The 19,580-nt window shown below is 48.8% G+C and overlaps 3 protein-coding genes across 4 annotated transcripts in view; all 3 read right to left on the reverse strand.

Annotated features, from left to right (window-relative positions):
* Positions 1-19,580, reverse strand: part of PERCC1 (proline and glutamate rich with coiled coil 1) — a 200,149-nt gene that overhangs the window by 39,303 nt on the left and 141,266 nt on the right. The gene's annotated exons all lie outside the window — the stretch shown is intronic.
* Positions 2,538-9,255, reverse strand: LOC307202718 (nucleoside diphosphate kinase A-like). The gene is made up of 5 exons (XM_079952898.1): positions 9,100-9,255; positions 6,083-6,213; positions 5,186-5,287; positions 4,218-4,330; positions 2,538-2,978 (listed from the first exon to the last, which is right to left on the reverse strand). The coding sequence occupies exons 1-5, from the start codon at positions 9,233-9,235 to the stop codon at positions 2,858-2,860; spliced, it is 603 nt and encodes a 200-aa protein (XP_079809024.1). The 5' UTR covers positions 9,236-9,255; the 3' UTR covers positions 2,538-2,857.
* Positions 14,193-19,580, reverse strand: part of XPO6 (exportin 6) — a 48,248-nt gene continuing 42,860 nt past the window's right edge. For both annotated transcript variants that reach the window (XM_079952487.1, XM_079952486.1), the window contains 6 exons: positions 19,348-19,462; positions 18,952-19,123; positions 18,154-18,315; positions 16,785-16,883; positions 15,734-15,964; positions 14,193-14,917 (listed from right to left, as the gene is read on the reverse strand). In XM_079952487.1, the coding sequence (XP_079808613.1) occupies positions 14,816-14,917; positions 15,734-15,964; positions 16,785-16,883; positions 18,154-18,315; positions 18,952-19,123; positions 19,348-19,462 (881 nt within the window). In that variant the 3' untranslated portion in view covers positions 14,193-14,815. The remainder of the gene's footprint in view (positions 14,918-15,733; positions 15,965-16,784; positions 16,884-18,153; positions 18,316-18,951; positions 19,124-19,347; positions 19,463-19,580) is intronic.

Here is a 19,580-nt window from a genome sequence, read left to right on the forward strand (position 1 = left end):
ATTCAGTTGCTCCCGGAGGTCACTGAAAATGCTCCGTTTCCTTTGAGCTATTTGGTAGGAAGGTGCTGTTCCTCCATTTGGGACTTCCAAAGCGTTTTTCATTTCTGGATACCTGGGAGTTCAACCAAGGAGAATCCACTGTCGTCCAAGGGAGTTAGTTCCACTGTCACAGACAGCTCTTGCTGTCAGCAAGTTCTTCCTAATGCTTCATTGGAATCTCCCTTCTTGCCATTTGAATCAATTTGTTTGGGCCCTCCTCGCTGGAGCAGCGGAAAACAAGCCCGCTCCATCCTCCATGTGATGGCCCTTCAGATCTTTGAAGGTGGCCAACCGCTCAGTCTTCTCCATGCTTAACATACCCAAGTCCCTCAACCATTCCCAAATTACCCCAAAGCCTCTGCATGTTGGGGTAGGAGTAAGACAGGAGTGTGGAAGCACAGGCTTAGGGGCTAAATGTGGCCCCAACTCTTTCAAGCTCACATGCCTCGTGATTCTGTGCTGGGCCCTTGAGTACTTTTTGCCTGGCTGGAATGCATCCTTGAACTGTGAGCAGGCCTCTTGCTTGGCTGGATAGGGAAGGGAATTGTTAGTCCCTGAAAACAGCCAGTTGCAACAGCCACACAGGAGCAGACAGCATGCTGAGATTTCCAAGCCATCAAGACTAATCACTTGGCAACCAAAGTAACTTGAAACACAGCTTGTTCCCCATCTTCAAGGACCCAAAGAACTGGAGAGCAGACTAATGTCCTGTTGCTAGGAGGGGAAAGTAGCAGTGGAGCAGAGCAGATTATTAACATTCATGCAAGCTACCCTGTCTACATGTGGGCCCTAGCTTTCAATCTTTTGCATTGCTTAGGCATATAGTTTTCTCTCCTGCGGTGGGAAAATCTAAGTGCCCTCAAGTTGCTTAAAAAAACAACTGTTTTAGAGATGTGTACATTGCAGTCCTGTGGTCTTTATATGGGAAGAAGCCCCCATTTCAGACAGTGGGACTGACTTCAAAGAGCAAATGTGCCTAAGATTGGACGGCTATTTACCTTCTGCCCACAAAAGCGTATGGTTTGCTCCAGAGAATTGGGCCAGGTTCATCGCCCCTCAGAATCTATGCTAACCACAAGGCAGCAGTTCCTCCGGGCGTTAAGATCTTCACATGGCTAGCAACTTGCCTTGTGCGAATGTCTTAGGATGCCAGATCCCCAACAAAAGAGGCCCTTAGAAACACGTTTTCACGAGGCAAGGAATGTCGGCTTGAATAAAAACTCAGTAAGATTTGTGTCATTCTGGTCCTTGCACCAGATGGAAGCTCAAACAAAATCACCTAAGTCTGTTAAACTCTTGCTTGGGAAAACAGCAGCCCTTATTCAAGTTTTTCTGTTGCAATTCACCAAGTTATCCAACGCAAAAGCTAGCAAAGCCTCTGGAATCTAGGTGCTTTTCTGCTGCGATGTGCCCTTTATTGCTCTGACCCAAACAGAAGTGTTTAGGCCAAAGAAGCAACATTTCTGCCTTCTCTCCCCATGACAATTAATGTAAATAGGAATGAGTTACAAGACTCACAGGTAGGGCCAAGGACATAGTTTTCTCCAGCGCAACTAGGGTGCCCACAAACCCTCCTTTAGAGAAGACCGTCTTCTGTTTGAAGGACTGTAGTAAAACAAACAGAACCATAAGGTCCTTGAAGGTGCCAATCAACATTTAAGCACGTGAAGGAAAGGCTAAGCAGGGACACAGGGTTACAGTCCTCCCCACTGTGCTGAGAGCTTTTCTATTTAAAGTATAGGACTTATTTCTCCATTGTGCACATACTAATTAGCATATGCAAATTGCATGTGAATCTGTGTCGTTCGGTTTGGTTTGGGAGCCTTTTGTGGTGATGCTTGTTTTTATTTCATAAAGCTGATATACAACTTGAGTGTAAAAAACCAAACAAACCCAGTTTTCACAGAAAGAATAAAATAATGAAATGATCAACTTTAAAAAAAAGGTTAAAAGACCTCTTTAAAACATTAAATAATTACGATCGACAAGAGGCTAAAAACCAGACTGAAACACACGTTGACATGTCTGGATAGCCTTACCTAAACAATGTGCTCTTTCCAGCAGGTGCTGGAAAGAGTACAGCAAAGATGCCTGCCTGATGTCAACAGACAGAGAGTTTCAAAGTTTAGCTGCTGCCGTGTTAAAAAGATTGATTTCTTACCAATGCAGAACAGGTATGTGTGTAACCTGTACCAGTTGGGCATATTGAAGTGGTAAATGGGGCATATATCAGGTGAGGCAATCTGCTAGGTGATGCATCATCACCTAGTTCCTGCGGTGTTGAGGTGCAAAAGACACCATCTTTACCTAAATCATATTTTCCTGCATTCTTCTCTTACAAGACTGTCCATTCCCAATCAGGTGGCCACTCACACATCACCTTAAAAACAGGAGCAAAACGGCCTAGCTTCATTAATGTAGAGATGCAAACAGAGAAAGGGTTGATGGCAGGCCCAAACACAGACTTCCAATTTCCAGGCACAAAGAACAGAATCCAGTTTGTAGAAATAGTTTGGGTTTTTTTTTAATGTGAGACCCATAATTCCATGACTTTTCTGCCATGGATGTAAATCTCTCCAATCAAGTAGCACAGTGGTGCACGTGGCAGAGAGCAAGGGGTGGCCTGTGCAAAGGGGTGCCTGCTCCTTGCCCCCTCTCAAGGAAAGCCAAAGTGGTTGAAGTGCAATAATCCCGCCCTCCTCCAAACACACACCATCAAAGCCTGCAGTACACAGGCTGGAACGTGGATCGCTTCAGAAAGGCAGTCCAAGGGCAGAGGTAGTAGGCCCCGTGCTGGGGTGTAGACCAAGCCAGGTCCTCAGTGTTCGTACAGGATTTTCTGATCGCAACAATCCCAGTCTATCAGCTCGTTGCTGCGAAACCAAAGGCTGATCTCTCTCTGGGCCGTCTCCAGGGAGTCGCTGGCGTGGACAACGTTCCTGTTTTCGGGGCAAACCTCACAATGAGGGCATATCGTAGGTTAAGGTCCTATCCTACAACCACCCAATTTTATATCCATTTTAACTGCTATAAACTACTTCCCCCAAATAAGTTGTAGATGGATGAGGGGGACCAAGAACTCTTTCCTGAATTGCTACAGAATTCCCAAGAGGAGGAACAGCTGGGTCTGCCTACAGTGTGGCTGCCCTAAGGCAGCATCTTGAGCTACCCTTACCTGGGGCTGAGTCAAGAAGCCACTACAATGCAGTAAAATGATGGAACAAGAGTTTCCCTGCAGAACCTCCAGAGGCAAAAGGAACTTTCCAGGGGGCAATCTAGTATCTAATGCCTGTTTTAGGCATGAAGGAGGACTTTTAGAACGCTCACTCAAACAAAAACAAGGAAAGAACGAGCACATTGGGGAACGAAGGTTCAGCCCAGTCTACTCTTGCTCTGCTAGATTTCTGTTAGCAAAGACATTTTTAAAAATGCAAGGGGAAATTAAAATTTGATTCCCACAACACCCCCCCCCCCCCCGAATCTGTAGTTCCAGCTAGCATAGGCCATCCGGCCAATTTTATTCCACTGTAAATGTAGGCAGTAATAAATACAGATCACAAACTAAGGGAAGAGGATTTTTAAGCACACACATAGAAAAGTGAAATGTAATGCAATTTATAATAGAATGGAAAAATGAGAAAGCAAAGAAAGATCACGCAACTTAATGTGTAGGAACTCATACTGACATTTCAACATCTTGATTGGTTCATATAAACACCCTTCCCCTATTATTCATACATGGTTTCGTTTGACCCAGAAAGCTCATTTTCCATACTGGCCCTCTCAGATGACTACATAATGGCAGGAAGAACTATTCTGCAGCATACTTAAACGAATGATTCACCAGACCAGGAAATGGGACTTAACCAAAAGAGTTGGCATTTTGTATTCTTCATGTGTAACCAGGCCAGAGACTCGTGTCAAAGTTTGAACCTAGAAGCACCAGCAAGTCAAGACCGGCCTGGTCAGAGCTCAGTGACAGAGCACCTGCCTCACAGGTAGCACATCCCAGATCCCAACCCCAGCATCTCCAGCAAGAGCTGAGAGAGACTTCCTGCCCAAAAAACCTGGACAGCCGCTGCCAGTCTGTGCAAACAATACGGAGCTAGGTGGACTCATGGTCTCACTCTGTGCAGAACAACTTCCTGTGTTTCCTGCTGTTTTGGTCCCACTCATACCTGCTGACGTGGACGCTGAAGTCTCCCCGGACGGTGCCTGCCTTGGCTTCTGCGGGATTTGTCTCCCCCACCATGGCCCTGGAGGTTTTGACAACGTTGTAGCCTTCCCAGACCTGAAACAGGAGACCATAGAAAAAAGGGCAAAGACCAGTGGTTCTGACATTCCTGCTAACAGCTAAACAAGGCAACATGTCTCTATCAGTACCTTACAGAGGTGCTCCCCCAACCAACACAGAGCGCCTGATACGGAAGGGGTGCTTAGAAGGATGGGGTAGGGGGTGCGCTTTAATGAATTACACATTAAATGAATGGACCACAGGGCCCAACCTGGCAATTTGCAGTGGGGGGTGGAGGTGGGATCTTCTGTTGAAGTACACAGGAGCTTCCTTTCACCCTTATGCCTAATACCTATGCAAAACGGTTCTTCCCATATCCAAAATACAAGAGCAGTACCCAGATTTGCATTTGCATCCCACAGTGATAGTGCTGGACCTACATTTCTGCGGTCCTGGAGATTGAACTGTCACGGGGGCAACCCATAATCTTCCTTGATGGGGCTGTTCCACAACAGATCAAGACATGAAAAGCAATTAACTATTACATCTCAGATTTGGATTGAAACTGCTGTACAGTGTCACTGGTGCGATATAAAATGTTGCAAGCAACATGGACTAAAGTCACTTCTGGGACCCCTCTGGGATTAGGGGCCGGGAGTTTAAGCTTCATAAGTTTCACAGTAGATCTGCCCCTGCACAATGGCTAAATGTTCTCCTTCCTCTATCAGAGGCAGCGTGCATACGAAGGCCGTTTGCTGTGCATCACCAGAGGGGAAACTGCTGTTGCACCCAGAGGTCCCATTGGTCTGCTTCCCATTGGGGCTTCTGGCTGGCTGATGTGAAGAGGATGCTGGACTAGATGGGCCTCTGGGTATTGGTGAGAGGGGATGGGGAAGAGAGAGACCATCTTACCATGGCCACCACAGGCCCCGAAGTCATGTACTTGATCAGCTCATGATAGAACGGCTTTCGGCGCAGTTCGTGGTAGTGTTCTGCCAGGATGCCTTCATTGGCCTGCCAAAACAAAGGTGCATCTGGCGTTCAAATGGGCAGAGCCTCCCACTTATGAGACCCTGAAGAACAATCCCCTGTGTTGGCATGTCTCTGGGTCCAAGGGATGCGGGATTTTGTGGGTTCATGAACCCCTTGCCCCAGAGGTGCACCTTGAAGAAGGGCTACCTGTCCGTGTCGTCTACCTTGTTGAAGGTGGCTGATGACAACATTTACATTTACATCCCCAGGAGGGATTGAAACTTCCCTCCCCACCCCACCCCGGAGCAAGGCTGTGGGTCATGGATAACTCTCCTCTTATTCGCTGATCCCTACAGAAACAGGAAGGAGCGCTCCAATTCAACGTGTTGGTGCTGACCTTTAAAGCCCTAAACGGCCTCGGTCCTGTATACCTGAAGCAGCGCCTCCACCCTCATCATTCAGTCCGGACACTGAGGTCCAGTTCCGAGGGCCTTCTGGTGGTTCCCTCACCGTGAGAAGTGAGGTTACAGGGAACCAGACAGAGGGCCTTCTCGGTAGTGGCGCCCGCCCTGTGGAACGCCCTCCCTTCAGATGTGAAGGAAATAAGCAGCTATCTTCTCTTTAAAAGACATCTGAAGGGAAGTTTTAGGGAAGTTTTAAATATTTAATGCTGTATTGTTTTTAACACTCGATTGGAAGCTGCCCAGAGTGGCTAGGGAAACTCAGCCTGATAGGCAGGGTATAAATAAAAAAATATTATTATTATAACCTACCCCAATGTTTCCTGAGCGCTTGGCAAGCCTTGATTGCCCCCATTTCAGCACCCAGTGAGCGTACCTGGAGCAACTTGAGACCCACAAGCTTGAATCCACGTTTTTCAAAGCGTCTGATCACATCCCCCACCAGCCTCCTCTGCACCCCATCTGGCTTCACGGCGATCAGTGTGCGTTCCTGCAGCCCAGGGACACCTATTGGGCAAAGAAAGGGTGGTTAGAGCCAGAGATCTTGGGAGCCCTTGTGGCTGTGATGAGTGAGAACTGCAACAAAGAGTTGCAGCATACAGGGCTCCCGTTCAGTGTTGCAGGAGCCAGCCAGCCAGCCCTCCTTTCAGGGTATTCTTTCATCCTCCCTATCCCCCCTGGTTTTCTGTAGATTGTTTCCCTGGGCTTCAATTCAAACCTTTTGGAGTCCTAAGTTTAAGATGATAGGGCACCACATCTCGAAGTGATTCATCATAATGCCCTAATTTTGAGATGGCACTAAATTTCACTACAATTTCCACCTGTTTAGGGCTATGGCTGAATTTGCCATCGGCTGAGGATAATATACATTAGAACACTGTTCTATTTCTGAATGAGTTCTGCAACAGTTTCCCCTCCATTTAGCCAAAGTAGTAAAAAATAGAATATGGTAGAAATTGTGATAAACACACAGAAAGCAGCCAAATTTGCTCTGGCAGTAGCAAAATGTGTCGCGGTTACTCTGACCCTCAGATAATAGACTGCAAGCTGTAAAACTAATGTTGCTGTTTTACAATGTTTGCTTTTTAAAAGTATTTGCCTGTGTAGAGATGCCGGGTTGTTTTGTAGGCACGATGGCTGGCAAATCAATCTGAAGATCCCTAAAAGTGAAGGGAGTAAAGAAGCAGTATTGGAGGGGCAATGGAAAGCTCACCCTTTTTCCCCCACTAGATGCTCCCTCTCCTGCAAAATTTTGGGAATACAGCAAAAAGGCTTTGATGCCCAGTGGTGCAGTGGATGCCCCTTTCCCAGAGGGCTTTGCTTCCTGCAGGAGGAGAGCGACAGCACTGCAAAGCAAGCAGGCTGATTAGTCACTGGGGACCTACCTAAAAGCAGGTGGATGGGACTGCAGCCTCAAGGCACAGAAGCAGCAGACACCAGCAGGGAGGGAAATGGGCAACTTTTAAGCTAATAATACTTAGCAGTCATATCATGCAGTTAAATGCTCCAAGCACCTCCTATACATTAAATATAGGACATTACATTTAAAGCGAAATCTGCCCTCTGCGCCAGGAATCCCAGCAGCTGCAGTTGACGCAGTGGGGTCAAACTGGTCCACAAAAGCTTTATGTCACAATGAATCTGCTAATTAGTCTCTGAGGACGCCACTGCCAGGAATCTCTTCTGGGGAATTTGCTATAAGCAGCTGAATTGTCTCCTTCTTGGGAAGTCACATACACTGACTGTGCAATCCTTACAACAGTCCTGTACGGCAGGCCAGAAGAGTCCATTCACCTCTAACCAAGCTCCTTTAACATGTAGCAAACTGGGGGGGGGAGAAAGGGAGCTTCCCCCCCCCCCCGAAAGGAGAGTGTGATGTAATTCAAGGGCTCTGTTTTCCAGAGAGAAGAAAAAGTAGCAGCTATCTTCTTCCAATACGTAGGTCACTTATGCTGCTCTCTGGGGATGAGAGACCCAAAAGCCAAAGCAGGGGGCCACCTTTATTGGGAACAACTGAATCATCGCCAAGTAGAGAGCCAGCATTCTCCAGCGCACTTCTTGAAAGCAAGAGCGGGGTGAGACAAACAGCTAGATATGAAGGTTGAACTCCCAAGTTGGCAATTTATGTACAGTGGTACCTCGGGTTAAATACTTAATTCGTTCCGGAGGTCCGCTCTTAACCTGAAAGTGTTCTTAACCTGAAGCACCACTTTAGCTAATGGGGCCTCCCGCTGCTGCCATGCTGCCGAAGCACAATTTCTGTTCTCATCCTGAAGCAAAGTTCTTAACCTGAAGCACTATTTCTGAGTTAGCAGAGTCTGTAACCTGAAGCGTATGCAACCTGAGGTACCACTGCATTGATCTCTGAATACAGAAGTGTGGGCCTGGCAATGTTGACCTCTGGTCAGCCCTGCTTGCCAGTGTTATCAAGAAGAGGGTTTAGGAATTATCACTGCCCACAACTAGATTTTCTTCCCACCTGGTGTGTGGATACTAGTTTGCATGGTAAAACCATCTCAGCCTGAAAGAGAGATGAGCGCTGCACCCCACTGACTGGAATTAACCGTCCAGGGGTCCTTTACCTTTACCTTTTTTACTAGTTTGCATGCTAAAAAAGGGAATACGAGCAGCATCTGACCACCACCCTGGGAGTCACTGCCAACACAGGGGCATGGGAAAGTGGGGCATGGAAAAGTAGGGCTGGAACTCCCAGCTCTTCACCGTTTCAAGTCAGAGGGAACTTCACCTTAAGCTACAGCTCTTCCTAAGGCACCTGTAGATGCAACCCAGAAGATGCCAAGCTGTGCCAACAGAAGAATTCAGAAAGATTCCTGGATTGCAGGGAGTTGGACCAGATGATCCTCATGGTCCCTTCCAACTATGACTCTAGGGTGCACTTGGAACAGACCATCCCCCCTCTAGTTTGCACAGCCCAAGGAAATGCCAAGCCAGATTTCCTAACAGCCCCCCATGCCAAGCTAGCAAGTACTAGCTTGGGTGGGTAAGCAAAGAAAGAATGCCAAGGGGTACAAGTCTTATGATACCCAACTCCTCAAAGTTGTGCGCAACCAGGGAATGCCCTGCTGTGTCTCTCCAGGAGTAACGCCTGATGGAGAGATAGGACCGTGCAGGACTCCGGATCGGCCAATGGTCAGGGACGATGGGAACGGGAAGGGTTGCGAACTGCAGAGAGTCGGGGTGGGTGGAAGGGCCTGGCCCGACTTTGCCTAACTCGGATTTGCCCGCCGGAGCCACCACGCGGCGAGGGCGAAAGTTGCGCGCCCATCCCGGGGCGGAGAGGCGCTTCGCGGAACGAGTTCTGCAGCCCCCTCGCCGGAAGAAGAGGAGCGGAGGAGGGATCCCACCCCGAGGGCGCTTCGCCCCGCAACTCACCCGCGCTGTACAGCCGCCCCCCGGGGAGGCGATCGCAAGGCGGAGCCCCCCACGCCCCGAGGCTGCCCGCGCCCCGCTGCCCCGACGGCAGCAACAGGCGGCAGCTCCGGCCCACGCAGCGCTGCAGGAAGCCCATGGCGGCTCGCCCGGCAGAAGGGGGCCGGCCCGGCCGGGTTTATAGACGAGGGCTTGGGGGTGGGAGAGAGCCCGGCTGCGGGGCCGCTGCTCCCCCACCCCACCCGCCGGTCCGCCCCCAGGCCAGGCCGAGCGAGGCGGCCCCGGGGGGGGGGGAGGCGTGGGAACGAGGAGGATCACGTTACAGGGGGGCGGCCCCCTTAAAGAGACCCACAGCCCCCCCCCCCCACCAGCCCCACCCCGGGGGCGGACGGCGCGCTTTAATCGGCCACCTCGTCTGCTAACAGGGTTTGCAGCAACTTTCGGCTCCGGAAGCTGGGGGCGCCCGTTGCCGATGGGCCAGACGAGCAGAGACCACGAGGGTGGGCGCACTTGCCGATCTGGGGGCGCCGTCCGTAGCTGCTTCCGCCGGCAAGGAAGGATCAGGGAAGGCGGGCGGGGAGAGAGAGAAAAGCTGGTTGAGTGCTCCTAGGCAGGAATGGGTATTTTTTTTTGGGGGGGGGGGTTGTGGAGCAAAGCAGCCGTTTCTCAAACAGCAAAAGGGGAATAGGAAATTGTTTTATGAAGCCGGCTCAGACCATTTGACCATCTACTAATCGCTAAAGTACTAAGTGGGTACTGTACTTTAACGGGGGTTATTAAAATACTTCCACATTAGCTGCAACACGCATCAACCCAATAAATCCCAGCGACTAAACTGCCGAACCTAGGCAATAAAAATATGTCCCAGAGGCCAGCACACCTCACTGAAATAACTGGATGCACCTTGCCTGCCCCATCCCCCCCTCCGTTCCCCAGGATTAGATTGTAAGCTCCTAGCAGCAGGGACTGATGCTCTATTTTGTAAAGCGCACTCTAACGCCAGCCTCCAGCAATTTGGCACCCACGCAGGTGTTTCTCGCTGCAGCTCCCACGCTGGCTGTGGCTGATGGGATTTCTAGTCCAGAGGGCACCCGGTTGACAAAGGCTGATATGAAAACAAACAGCAACAAGAAGTTACTAAAGGGATGAAGCGATGGGCTATGGGACTTGCCCTCTCACACAGTTGAAACGTTCTTCGTTTATGGGATGGGTTCCTGTAGCAAATAATTAACATTGGTCTTTATAACACTAAGATATACTGCTCTACTTCAGTACATGCTTGGAGTATTAGAACAGTAGTTCACAGGCTTTCCCTGTGGAGCACTTGAACATTGATGAGGGACTTGAAGGACCAATTGATTTTTGTGCAAGTTGTGGCCTCAAAAATCTGTGTGGCCAATTGCTACTTTCAGTGAAGATTTTTATATGTATAAAAAACCCCTCTGCCTTTAGGAGTGTCTCCCTCATCCTGAGAGCGGATCGTCATCCAGTGATGAACAGGGAGGGAGGCTGGATTCATGGGTGCTGTTGGCGATCTTGCAGATAATATACAGAACATCTAATTAGAGGAGATTAAGAGGAAACACAGGCCCGTTTGGAGAGGGGCCACCCTCCCTTCTGTCAGTACAGCTGCAGCCAAATACTCGCAACTTGTGGAAAAATAGGAGAATTTAGAGACTTTGGAGAAACTTTGCCCTTTAAGCTGAGGTTGTGTCCAAGAACAAGCTATTTTCCCTTGACAAAACAAACCATTATGTAGCTGGCATCACTGGCCTTCCCAGGTGCTTTCTTCATTAGCTTTCCATCCTTTAAGTGGTGAAAGGTGCTGCCTGATCACAACATTCAGTCCTATATTTCTCCCTGGACTTGAACCAAATTGGCTGAAATACTTCCCTAAAACACAGAGGGGCAACTACCAGCCCCTGGGCCAAATGAGGCCCTGCAGGGGTTGCCAGACGCTGCTCCAGCCACCAGCCAGATGGAGAATCTGTGCAGGGGAAATCAAATGCTGGACTTAAGCCTAGGAAAACCTAGAGGTCCCAATGGGAGACCTCCAGTGGGGGGCAGGGCGAGGGCATTTCATTTACCATTCCTTGCTCAGAAGTCATCTGGATGCCAACCATGTATTAAAATCGCAAGTGCTTTTTTTCATAAGCAGGAGCTATGTTGTCTAGGACCATCTTCATACTTGTCCCCATCCCACCCCTGTTGTTCCAACAACCCTGAACTGGCTCCAATTCAGAAGACAAACAGTGCTGTTCTACCTGCTGGAAGTTCGTAGCTCCCAGAACAGTGACCCAAGAAAAATATTGGCAGAAACATCAAGGACAGAGGGTTGTTTTTCCCTTACCCCATCTGCTCTCTGCACAACTGAACGAGTCCTGCTTAGTTCTCTTCTGGTTCCCAATCCTAACCTCCGATTCTCCAGATGTTGTGCCACCTGGATCCATCAACCTTTTAAATGTCATGGACAGGTTTAGACTGGGCACCAAGAAGGAGCCATGTGATGAGCACTAGGGCACCAGTAGGTTGTATAGAGGGGCATTGGAACCTTCAATACTACGAGCTTTTGAGAGCAAACTAGACATGCATTTGGTTCAACTAAATGCAGGTGGACTCAGTGTCCAAGGCAGATAACCACTCTTGATTTTTAAAGCTCCTGAGTTTTGCCCCCCTTCCTGCCAAATAAAAACCAGTTCACCTTTTCTCTTCCAACTCTACCAATATTCACTCATCTGACCACATATGGTCACATTTCACGGGAACAACCCTGACTCCCTTGCTACTCCTCGTACCTGGAACTCTTCACCCCAAAAGGTCCACAACACAGCCTCCCCTTTCAGATACCTCCTTAAAAGTCCACCTCGCCCATGAACCCTTTGATTTGAATCCACAACGTTCTGTCCCAAAAGACCTGGCTAGCATCAACTCAACTGCAATGGCTTTTGGAAACCAACCTGCCAACTCTTGTGCCTCATGTGCAAACATCCAAACGGCATTCATGAAGAGGAGCTGTGGTGGGGTTGCTCACTTCTGAGGAGCCTCAAGCACTGAAATTCCCATTTATGGAAAAGAAGCCAGTCCACTTGCCTGCTTGAAGGCTATCGGGCCATGGCTATCGTTTGAAAGCATATGATGTAGCAACTGCGCTGGAAGCTAAATGAGTGTTAGGGTTTGGTCAGTTCCTAGTCAGATTACTGCCTGAGCACCATGATGGAAGAAAGACTATTGTTGCAGACCATCTGCTTTGAATGCAGAAGGTCCCAGGTTCAAGATCCTCAGCATCTCCAGGTAGGGCTACCTATCTGAAACCCTGGAGAGCAGATGCCCATCAGTGTAGGCACTACTGAGCTAGGTGGACCAATGAACCAGAGCTTCCTACGTTCCTAAAATCAAGCAAGCTTCACATTGGAAGAGTACATGCTCTGGGGAAATGGGACAACCAGTTGTTCTTAGCAGCAAGATTTGAGCATCTTCCAAAACTATGACCGTTGACCCATTGATCTGGACAGAGAAAACATGCACTTTCACTCTGGGTAAACAGTATTGTGACCGATGCTTTCACAAGGATGCTGACCCATGGAGCAGGCCAGGGACAGGCGGAGTGTCACTGTGGCCGAAATCAAACAAGACAAAAAATTAGCAGGCAGAATTTGTAATGTGTCATCATCCAGCTCCCAGCCACAGCTCCTCCCTCCGACGATAGTCGCCATAGTGGATTTTGAAGAACCATTCTGGCCAGGGGTGGTGGTGGTGGAAGCAGAAGATCCAGCCTCCTCTAAACAGTGCCTTCTGTTTTAATGCAATGTTTTAATTGATGCTTCTCTCACGCAAGCCTCTTTTGGGAGTGCTAGCCTCAAAAGCAGTATAGAAACACCTTGAATGAAATGAAGACCCAGCAAGCCACAAAGTACAATGGGCAAGGAAAGACTGGGATATCTGAAGAGGTTCCAGGTATCTCTACACAGTTCACCCTCTTGAAAACAAGGTCAACAGGCAAGAGTGCAAGTGTCCACAAGTTCATGCCATTCTGCTGGCGAATCTGCTCAGACCATGTGCCTGCAATTCGGTGAAGCACAACAGCAGGCTCTCATACAGTTATTGATATGTTTTTCTAAAGATTAAAGGGCCAGCATAATGCAATAATTAAAATGTGGGAGTGGGACTAGGTGCTAGGTTAAGGTGCACACAAAAGCTAGAGTTCACTAGGGCCCACCTGAGGTCAGTCGCTCGCCTAACTTACCTCAAAAGGTTGTTGTGAATAATAAAGTAGCCCATGTAATGCCATCATGAGTCACTTGGAAAAGCAGGCTCTGAGCAGATATGAAAAACCCTATAGAAGCATCATTAACTATCACTGAAAGTCATGTAGCAACCCATAGAAATCACTCTTCAGGAATGTGCACAGAACCACCTGCACAAGCTGAACATGAGTCAAGAGGGTGATGCAGCAGCAAAAAATAAAAAAAAGCTAATGCTACTCTAAGCAACAGAAGTATAGGGTCCAGATTAAGGGAAGTAATAGTCCTGCTCTGTTCTGCCTTGGTCAGACCACACCTGGAATGCTTGTCCAGTTCTGGGCGCCACAATTTAAAAAGGACGTTGACAAGCTGTGTAGAGGAGGGCAACCAAGATGATCTGGAAACCAAGGAACAGTTGAGGGAATTGGGTATGTTTAGCCAAGCAAAGAGGAGACTGAGAGGAGATATGATAGACATCTTCAAATATCCAAAGGGCTGTCACATGGAAGATGGAGCAAGCTTGTTTTCTCCTGCTCTGGAGGGTAGGACTCGAACCAGTGGCTTCAAGTTACAAGAAAGGAGATTCTGACTCAACATCAGGAAGAACTTTCTGACAGTAGGAGCTGTTTGACAGTGGGATGGACTCCCTTGGGAGGTTGTAAGCAGGGGCTGGGTGGCCACCTGTCAGGTATGCTCTAGCAGAGACACCTGCATTGCAGGGGGTTGGACTAGATAACCATTGGGGATCCCTTCCAGCTCTACGGTTCTATGAATTGGTCTGAAGCCCAGAGTTTATGCCTTCCCCAAGACTTCCCGAAAGGCCCTGAAGATACCTAAATAGATCTCAAGCTCGTCTAAAACAACAAAGTAAGCACTTTTTTTATTTCCATTAAGCACATTTTAGTATCACAATGGAATGATGAGAAAAAACTTTTCTTTAAAAAAACCCCACGAAAACAGAGCTCTGTCTGTCTGTCCGTCCGTCTGTCTCCCCGCCGATGGCAGGGGAGGCTTCAAGGCAATTAAAAACAAAAAGTTGATGGGATGTTCCCCTCCCCAACAGCCAGGTGCAGGAGGGGAGGGAGGCAGGTGGAATGATGTGAAGGTGGGAACATCTGAAGTAGTCTTTGGCGTTTCTGCCTCATGATTGATGCACAAGACCAGTCACTGGAACCTGCAAATCTGCAAATGCCACAGTATTAAGACAAAAACATCCAGCTATAGAGGAACGGCCTGCAGGTGGGCCTCGAGACACCCTGTAGGACACAGAGCTGCCACAGCTCAGCTGCGAGGAGGAGCTGGAAGGGGAATGGACAAGGGTGGGGGCACAGCGTGCAGCTCTCCCAGGCACGGGGGCCCACGGGGGAGGTGCTTCTGTATCCAGCCGGCCTGGTGAGATCAGGGAGCGGAGGCAGCGGCAACACGAGGAGCACAGGTCCGCTCACGACAGGGATTCAAACCAGAGTCGGTGCCGAGAACTATAGCTTCACGGTCCCAGGGGGCAAACTGTCGTTGCAGAGTCTGTAGTAGCGTAGGTCGTTGACCAGCCTGTGCACGTTCTGCGTAAATGAGGGCAGGTCCTGGAAAAGGTGGTGGGGAGACATGGGAGAGAAGAGATAGCCAACGGTTAGGACAACAACAACAACAAGATTAACCAATCCTTCCAGTTCTTTGCCCCAAAGGAGTGTTGACACTAGGGTATGCAATGGCACCGACCTTGCCCAAACACTTCCAAATATCTCCTGGCTCTGTTTTCAACAATCTGGGGCCATTTTATTCAGCTAATTTCAACTAGGTTGTGTGGGTGTGAGATGGCCTGAAATGTCACCATGAAGTCTTATGAAGGAAGAGCCAAGTTTTTAAGGGAAATAGAAACCTTTGTAGTGAGCAGCCCCGGAACAAAAGCAATGTCACCCCCCAGAAGCTGCCTTATATCCACAGTCAGGCTGTTGACCCATTTTGCTCAGTACTGTCTGCACTGGCTGGCAGCAGCTTTCCAGGGTTTCAGGCAGGAGAAACTCTCTGCATGAAGCCACGAGAAGGTGCAGTCTGATGGGACACACAGTCCCGAACCAGCCATTACTCTGAGAGCTTCCCTTCTTCTTTGAGACCTCTTTAAATGTGTAGTGCAAATGGGACCTATCACCTTAAATAATCATGGCTTTCCCCAAAGGACCCTGGGAACTGTGGCTTGTTAAGGTAGGCTATGGTAAGAAGATGATGCTGAGCTAGATGCTGAACCACTTTGGTTTGATTCAGTTTCAGGGTCCTTCTTATGTTCTCATTCAATAATAAAACATTATAGTTCAAGGAAGTTCTATTTGGGACACGGGTGTGTATGTTGTCAGTCTGTCCGTACAGAACAACCCCACCTGAAAGCTCCAAGCCAGCCTCACCCTGTCCATTTTGAAGTTCCTTCCAAGCACGTTTTTCTGGTTGGTGTCCACACCATCGCAGCCGGCCAAGAACCCCGGGAGAAAGGCCGAGTAGAAGCTATCAAAGTCCACGGAGGCCATGTTGTAGATGGCTATGCCAATTTCCTCTTGCAAGAGGTCGTGTGATTTATGGACCAGTACCTGAAGCAGGACATTCACAAACTGGAAAAGCATGGCTGTCCGGAAGATCTTCTGTGGGGAAAGAGAACAAGGGTGTTCAGCAAGCTCCTGAGGTGCTCAGAAAAACAGCAGCTCTGGGGGATCAGTGAAGCTGCGAGGTGCTCTGCAAAGGACCATCTGATAGGCCTTGTTTCAGTGGCTCATGGCAGCTGAATTATGCCACACCTCCAGGGTCCAGTGCAGGGTTCATTCACCTCCATGGATGCAGAGGTAAGTGAAAACCCCTGGCAACTTGGCATTCACCACTCCACCAGCTGAACACACCTGCAATAGCAAGCTTGCACAACATTTAAAACCGTTAGCTCTTGTGATAATGTGGCACTCACAATGAAAATGTGGGTAAAATCTGCTATGATTAAACAATGACAAAGAGTCCTGCCGCAATCCCTACAGTATGTCGAGGGGCCCAGTTTTCCTGGGTCTCTGACATGCTCATTCAATGTACCTGATCCTCTGCAAGCCACCCGCCACTGGGCATTTTGGGCAATGGTTTTGGGAGCAACATATTCAACACAGGCATTAGAAAAAAGCTCTTGCCGTTTCCCTCTCCAAGTTGAAGGAGAATTAGTTTCCTTGTTCTGCCTGAGAGAGATTCTTGTTCCTCTCTGCACAGGCCAATTTAATTTATGACACAAGCCAGGCCTATGCTCTTCCAACACGTAAGCAACAGCAACTCCAGCGAGGAGAGCAGCCGAGTGTATGGACCACTAGGGGGCAATAAGCAGGAAGAACCAGAATTGCTAGCCTTCTGAACTGTCCCTCTTCTGCCAGCACTTTGTGTAATCAAGATACAGACTATACTGTTGTATCCATTAGAAAGCAGGGAGCTTACCTTGTGATACAGCTTCTGCTTTGTGTTCAGAGTCTCCAAATAGAACAAGTTCTGTTTAAAAAGGTGTATGTCAGGCTGCAGGAAGGATTGGCCAAATGCCTATAGAACAGGGGGAAAAGCCTATCAGGACAACAGACATTGAAGGAAGTAACCAAAAACTAGAAGCTCTTTGAATAGCCATTGGACCAGTGACAAGGAACCTGATATTGTCTACCCTCCATCATCCCTGCCCATTGGCCACACTGCTTGCGGCTGATGAGAAGAAGAGTCTTAGTTCGACCACATCTGGACAGCTCCAGACTGGCTACCTCTATATTGGACAGCGATGTGTCAGGGATGTTTTCTTGTTGTAAAATCTCACTTCCTTGAGACTGTCTCGCATCAAGTTACGAAATGAAGCAGGAATGGCTGGGATTCAGTGGCCCTCCTCCAAACACACTGAGGCTTTGAAGGAAACAGGGCCAGGGAAGGAGCTTTTCCTACTTCTCCTCAGACCATCTGAGGGAGTTAAACAAGAATTTGAGAATGGCCAAATAGACTAGAGACTGGACTTTGACCATGGTGGCAGCAGCAAGCAGACAACTCCCCAGCAGGATGCAGACATCCTGGGCCATGCAGAACATTCAGAGAGCACGAAGCAGAAGCGCCTCTCCAAAAGAGCATGAGCCAACTGGAATGCCAACAGCCAGAAGCACTTGGCTAGAGTCAGCCACTACTGAGCTGTCAGCTTTTTAGCAATCTTCTGCTTACAAATTACCAGTGCTCAGCACTTGGAATGAGAAGGGAACCTGAGCAGGAGTTGCCTGGAATGGCCCCAAACAACTAACAGGCTCTCAGTAGACAACAGGATTAGGAACAAGTGTGAGTACAGAAGGAACAACAGTGTATGGAGAAGAAACTTCTCCAGTGGGTTCAGTGAGTAACTCCAGGGTTCAGGTGAGGCCTCCACAATAGCTACTTGGTAAAGCAGATGATAGAGATTTGCTTGAACATCCAGACCAAGGAGTTAACTCGCTTTTCTTAAAATAACACAGGCCGTTCCCATCACATCGCCATCCTCCACACCTCTATGAAGTCGCAAAGTTAAAATATGCAGTTGCACTAAGCACTGCCTCTTTTGAAAAGGTCTTGAGCCTTCAAAGTGTACAAGGAACACAATGCAAATCAAGTAGTCAGGGCAGCATTTGGACTCATGGGAAAGCCAGGGACTGTTGCGTTCTTGCAGCCGGTAAGCCGTTTTAACTATTTTGCTGTATTGGAACAGAGCCCCATTTCGCAGTGTTACCCGTTTCCTACAGTTGCCAGCCAGAGGCACCTGGGCCCTCACAAGCAAGGAAGCGACAACACCAGCTGACTCCCGTCCAGGTACCTGCATAATGGCGCTGAACTGTGCTTCGTTCTCCATCTGCTCGTCAGCTACGCCTCTCTGGACACTCGCCAGAATGCTGGACTTGAAGAAGTACCGCCAGTTGTGATGAAGGACCCGGAAGAGCAGCTCAAACAGTTCAGCTTTCACATCAGGAGAGGATCGCTTGGGGACAAAGGGAAAGCATGCAGGGAGTCACCACACGCCCATCGCCAGAACGGGTCTCATTATCAGCACAGCCCAAGGCAGATGGTCAGAGAGGGAGGCGTTTGCTATGCAGCAGAAGAAGGCAGCAGTCATGGGTTAGTGCTGCAGTTGCACACCCTTTAAGCACTGGCCCTCTCGAAAATAAAATTTTAAATAAAGCAAGATGACCATCTGATTTTCAATCCATATTCCACCCAATGAAAGTTTAATGGCAGCTTATTTCCATGCAATATTCAGTCCTCTTCTTTCCACAGGGAAGCAAAATAATAAACAGTGCCATTGCTTTCCTGACAATTTCAATTCCCGCGGATAGTTTGGCTGCTGCCTACCTCCTCCCTGCCATTGGTCTCACCATGTGTGAACAAAGCACCCGAGGACAGATCACTTGGCAGTGTCTGAAAAATGGATCCTTTCTAAAGGAGTCCATTTGTGCATCTGACTGCAAGCCACCAAGTGGTGTACATCTGTTACAGAGAAGCCCTAAGGGCTTCTCAGGGGTGTGGCTCCACTGCTGTCCCATGACTCGGACCCTGCAAGAGCTTCTGCCTTGCCCCATCCCCTTCTGTCTCTCGCCCAGCCCCAGGATGGCCCTACCTCCGCAACAATTGGGTAGACTTGCTCCATGCAGAGTGAGATGATGTTGGGTAAGAAAGGCTTGAAGACTTGGCCTGGCTCTTGCACCACCACCTGAAGGATCCTCAGAAATTTCTCTACCACTCGGCACCCGGTGCTCCCGTCATGGAGGATGCTCTCGGCCAGCTGCTCTCTAAGGGAACAACACAAAAAACAATTAAGCTTTCAGGAAGACTTGGGGTCTAGCTGTAGAGCATTTGTTTACAGGCAGTAAATGCATAGAGACTTCCCCGTCCCCTCTGAAATCTGAGCTACATACCAGTCTCAAAAGCGAGCTCCATCCTATTATTATATATTCATGTTCTGTGTCAAAGAAACAGCAGCAAAAGATTAGCGACAGAAAGTTGAGCGGGTTACCTGGTGAACATGTTGAGGAACGTCTGTATGACCTGCTCGGTGAAAGGCACACCCATCTGCACCCTCAGCCCTTGAAAGAGGGTGAGGAAGAAGCTCAGCATTTCATCTGTCACATCTGGAAATGGGAAGGCGGAGGAGCCAAAAAGGAAAGCGTTAACAAAAAAAGCATTGTTTTGACATGTGACTGTTCTTGGGCAGGAGTCACCTTTGCTATTTGACACTGGACTGGCAAA

Source organism: Podarcis cretensis (genome assembly GCF_951804945.1).
Source record: "Podarcis cretensis genome assembly, chromosome: 14".
Lineage (NCBI taxonomy): Eukaryota > Metazoa > Chordata > Lepidosauria > Squamata > Lacertidae > Podarcis > Podarcis cretensis.

Coding starts and splice junctions, on each gene's coding strand:
- LOC307202718 (XM_079952898.1), bottom strand. CDS start 9,235: ATGGGCTTCCTGCAGCGCTGCGTGGGCCGGAGCTGCCGCCTGTTGCTG. Junction 6,214..9,099: donor GGGGCGGCTGTACAGCGCGG/GTGAGTTGCGGG, acceptor TTTGCCCAATAG/GTGTCCCTGGGCTGCAGGAA. Junction 2,979..4,217: donor TTCAGCGTCCACGTCAGCAG/GTATGAGTGGGA, acceptor CCCCGAAAACAG/GAACGTTGTCCACGCCAGCG.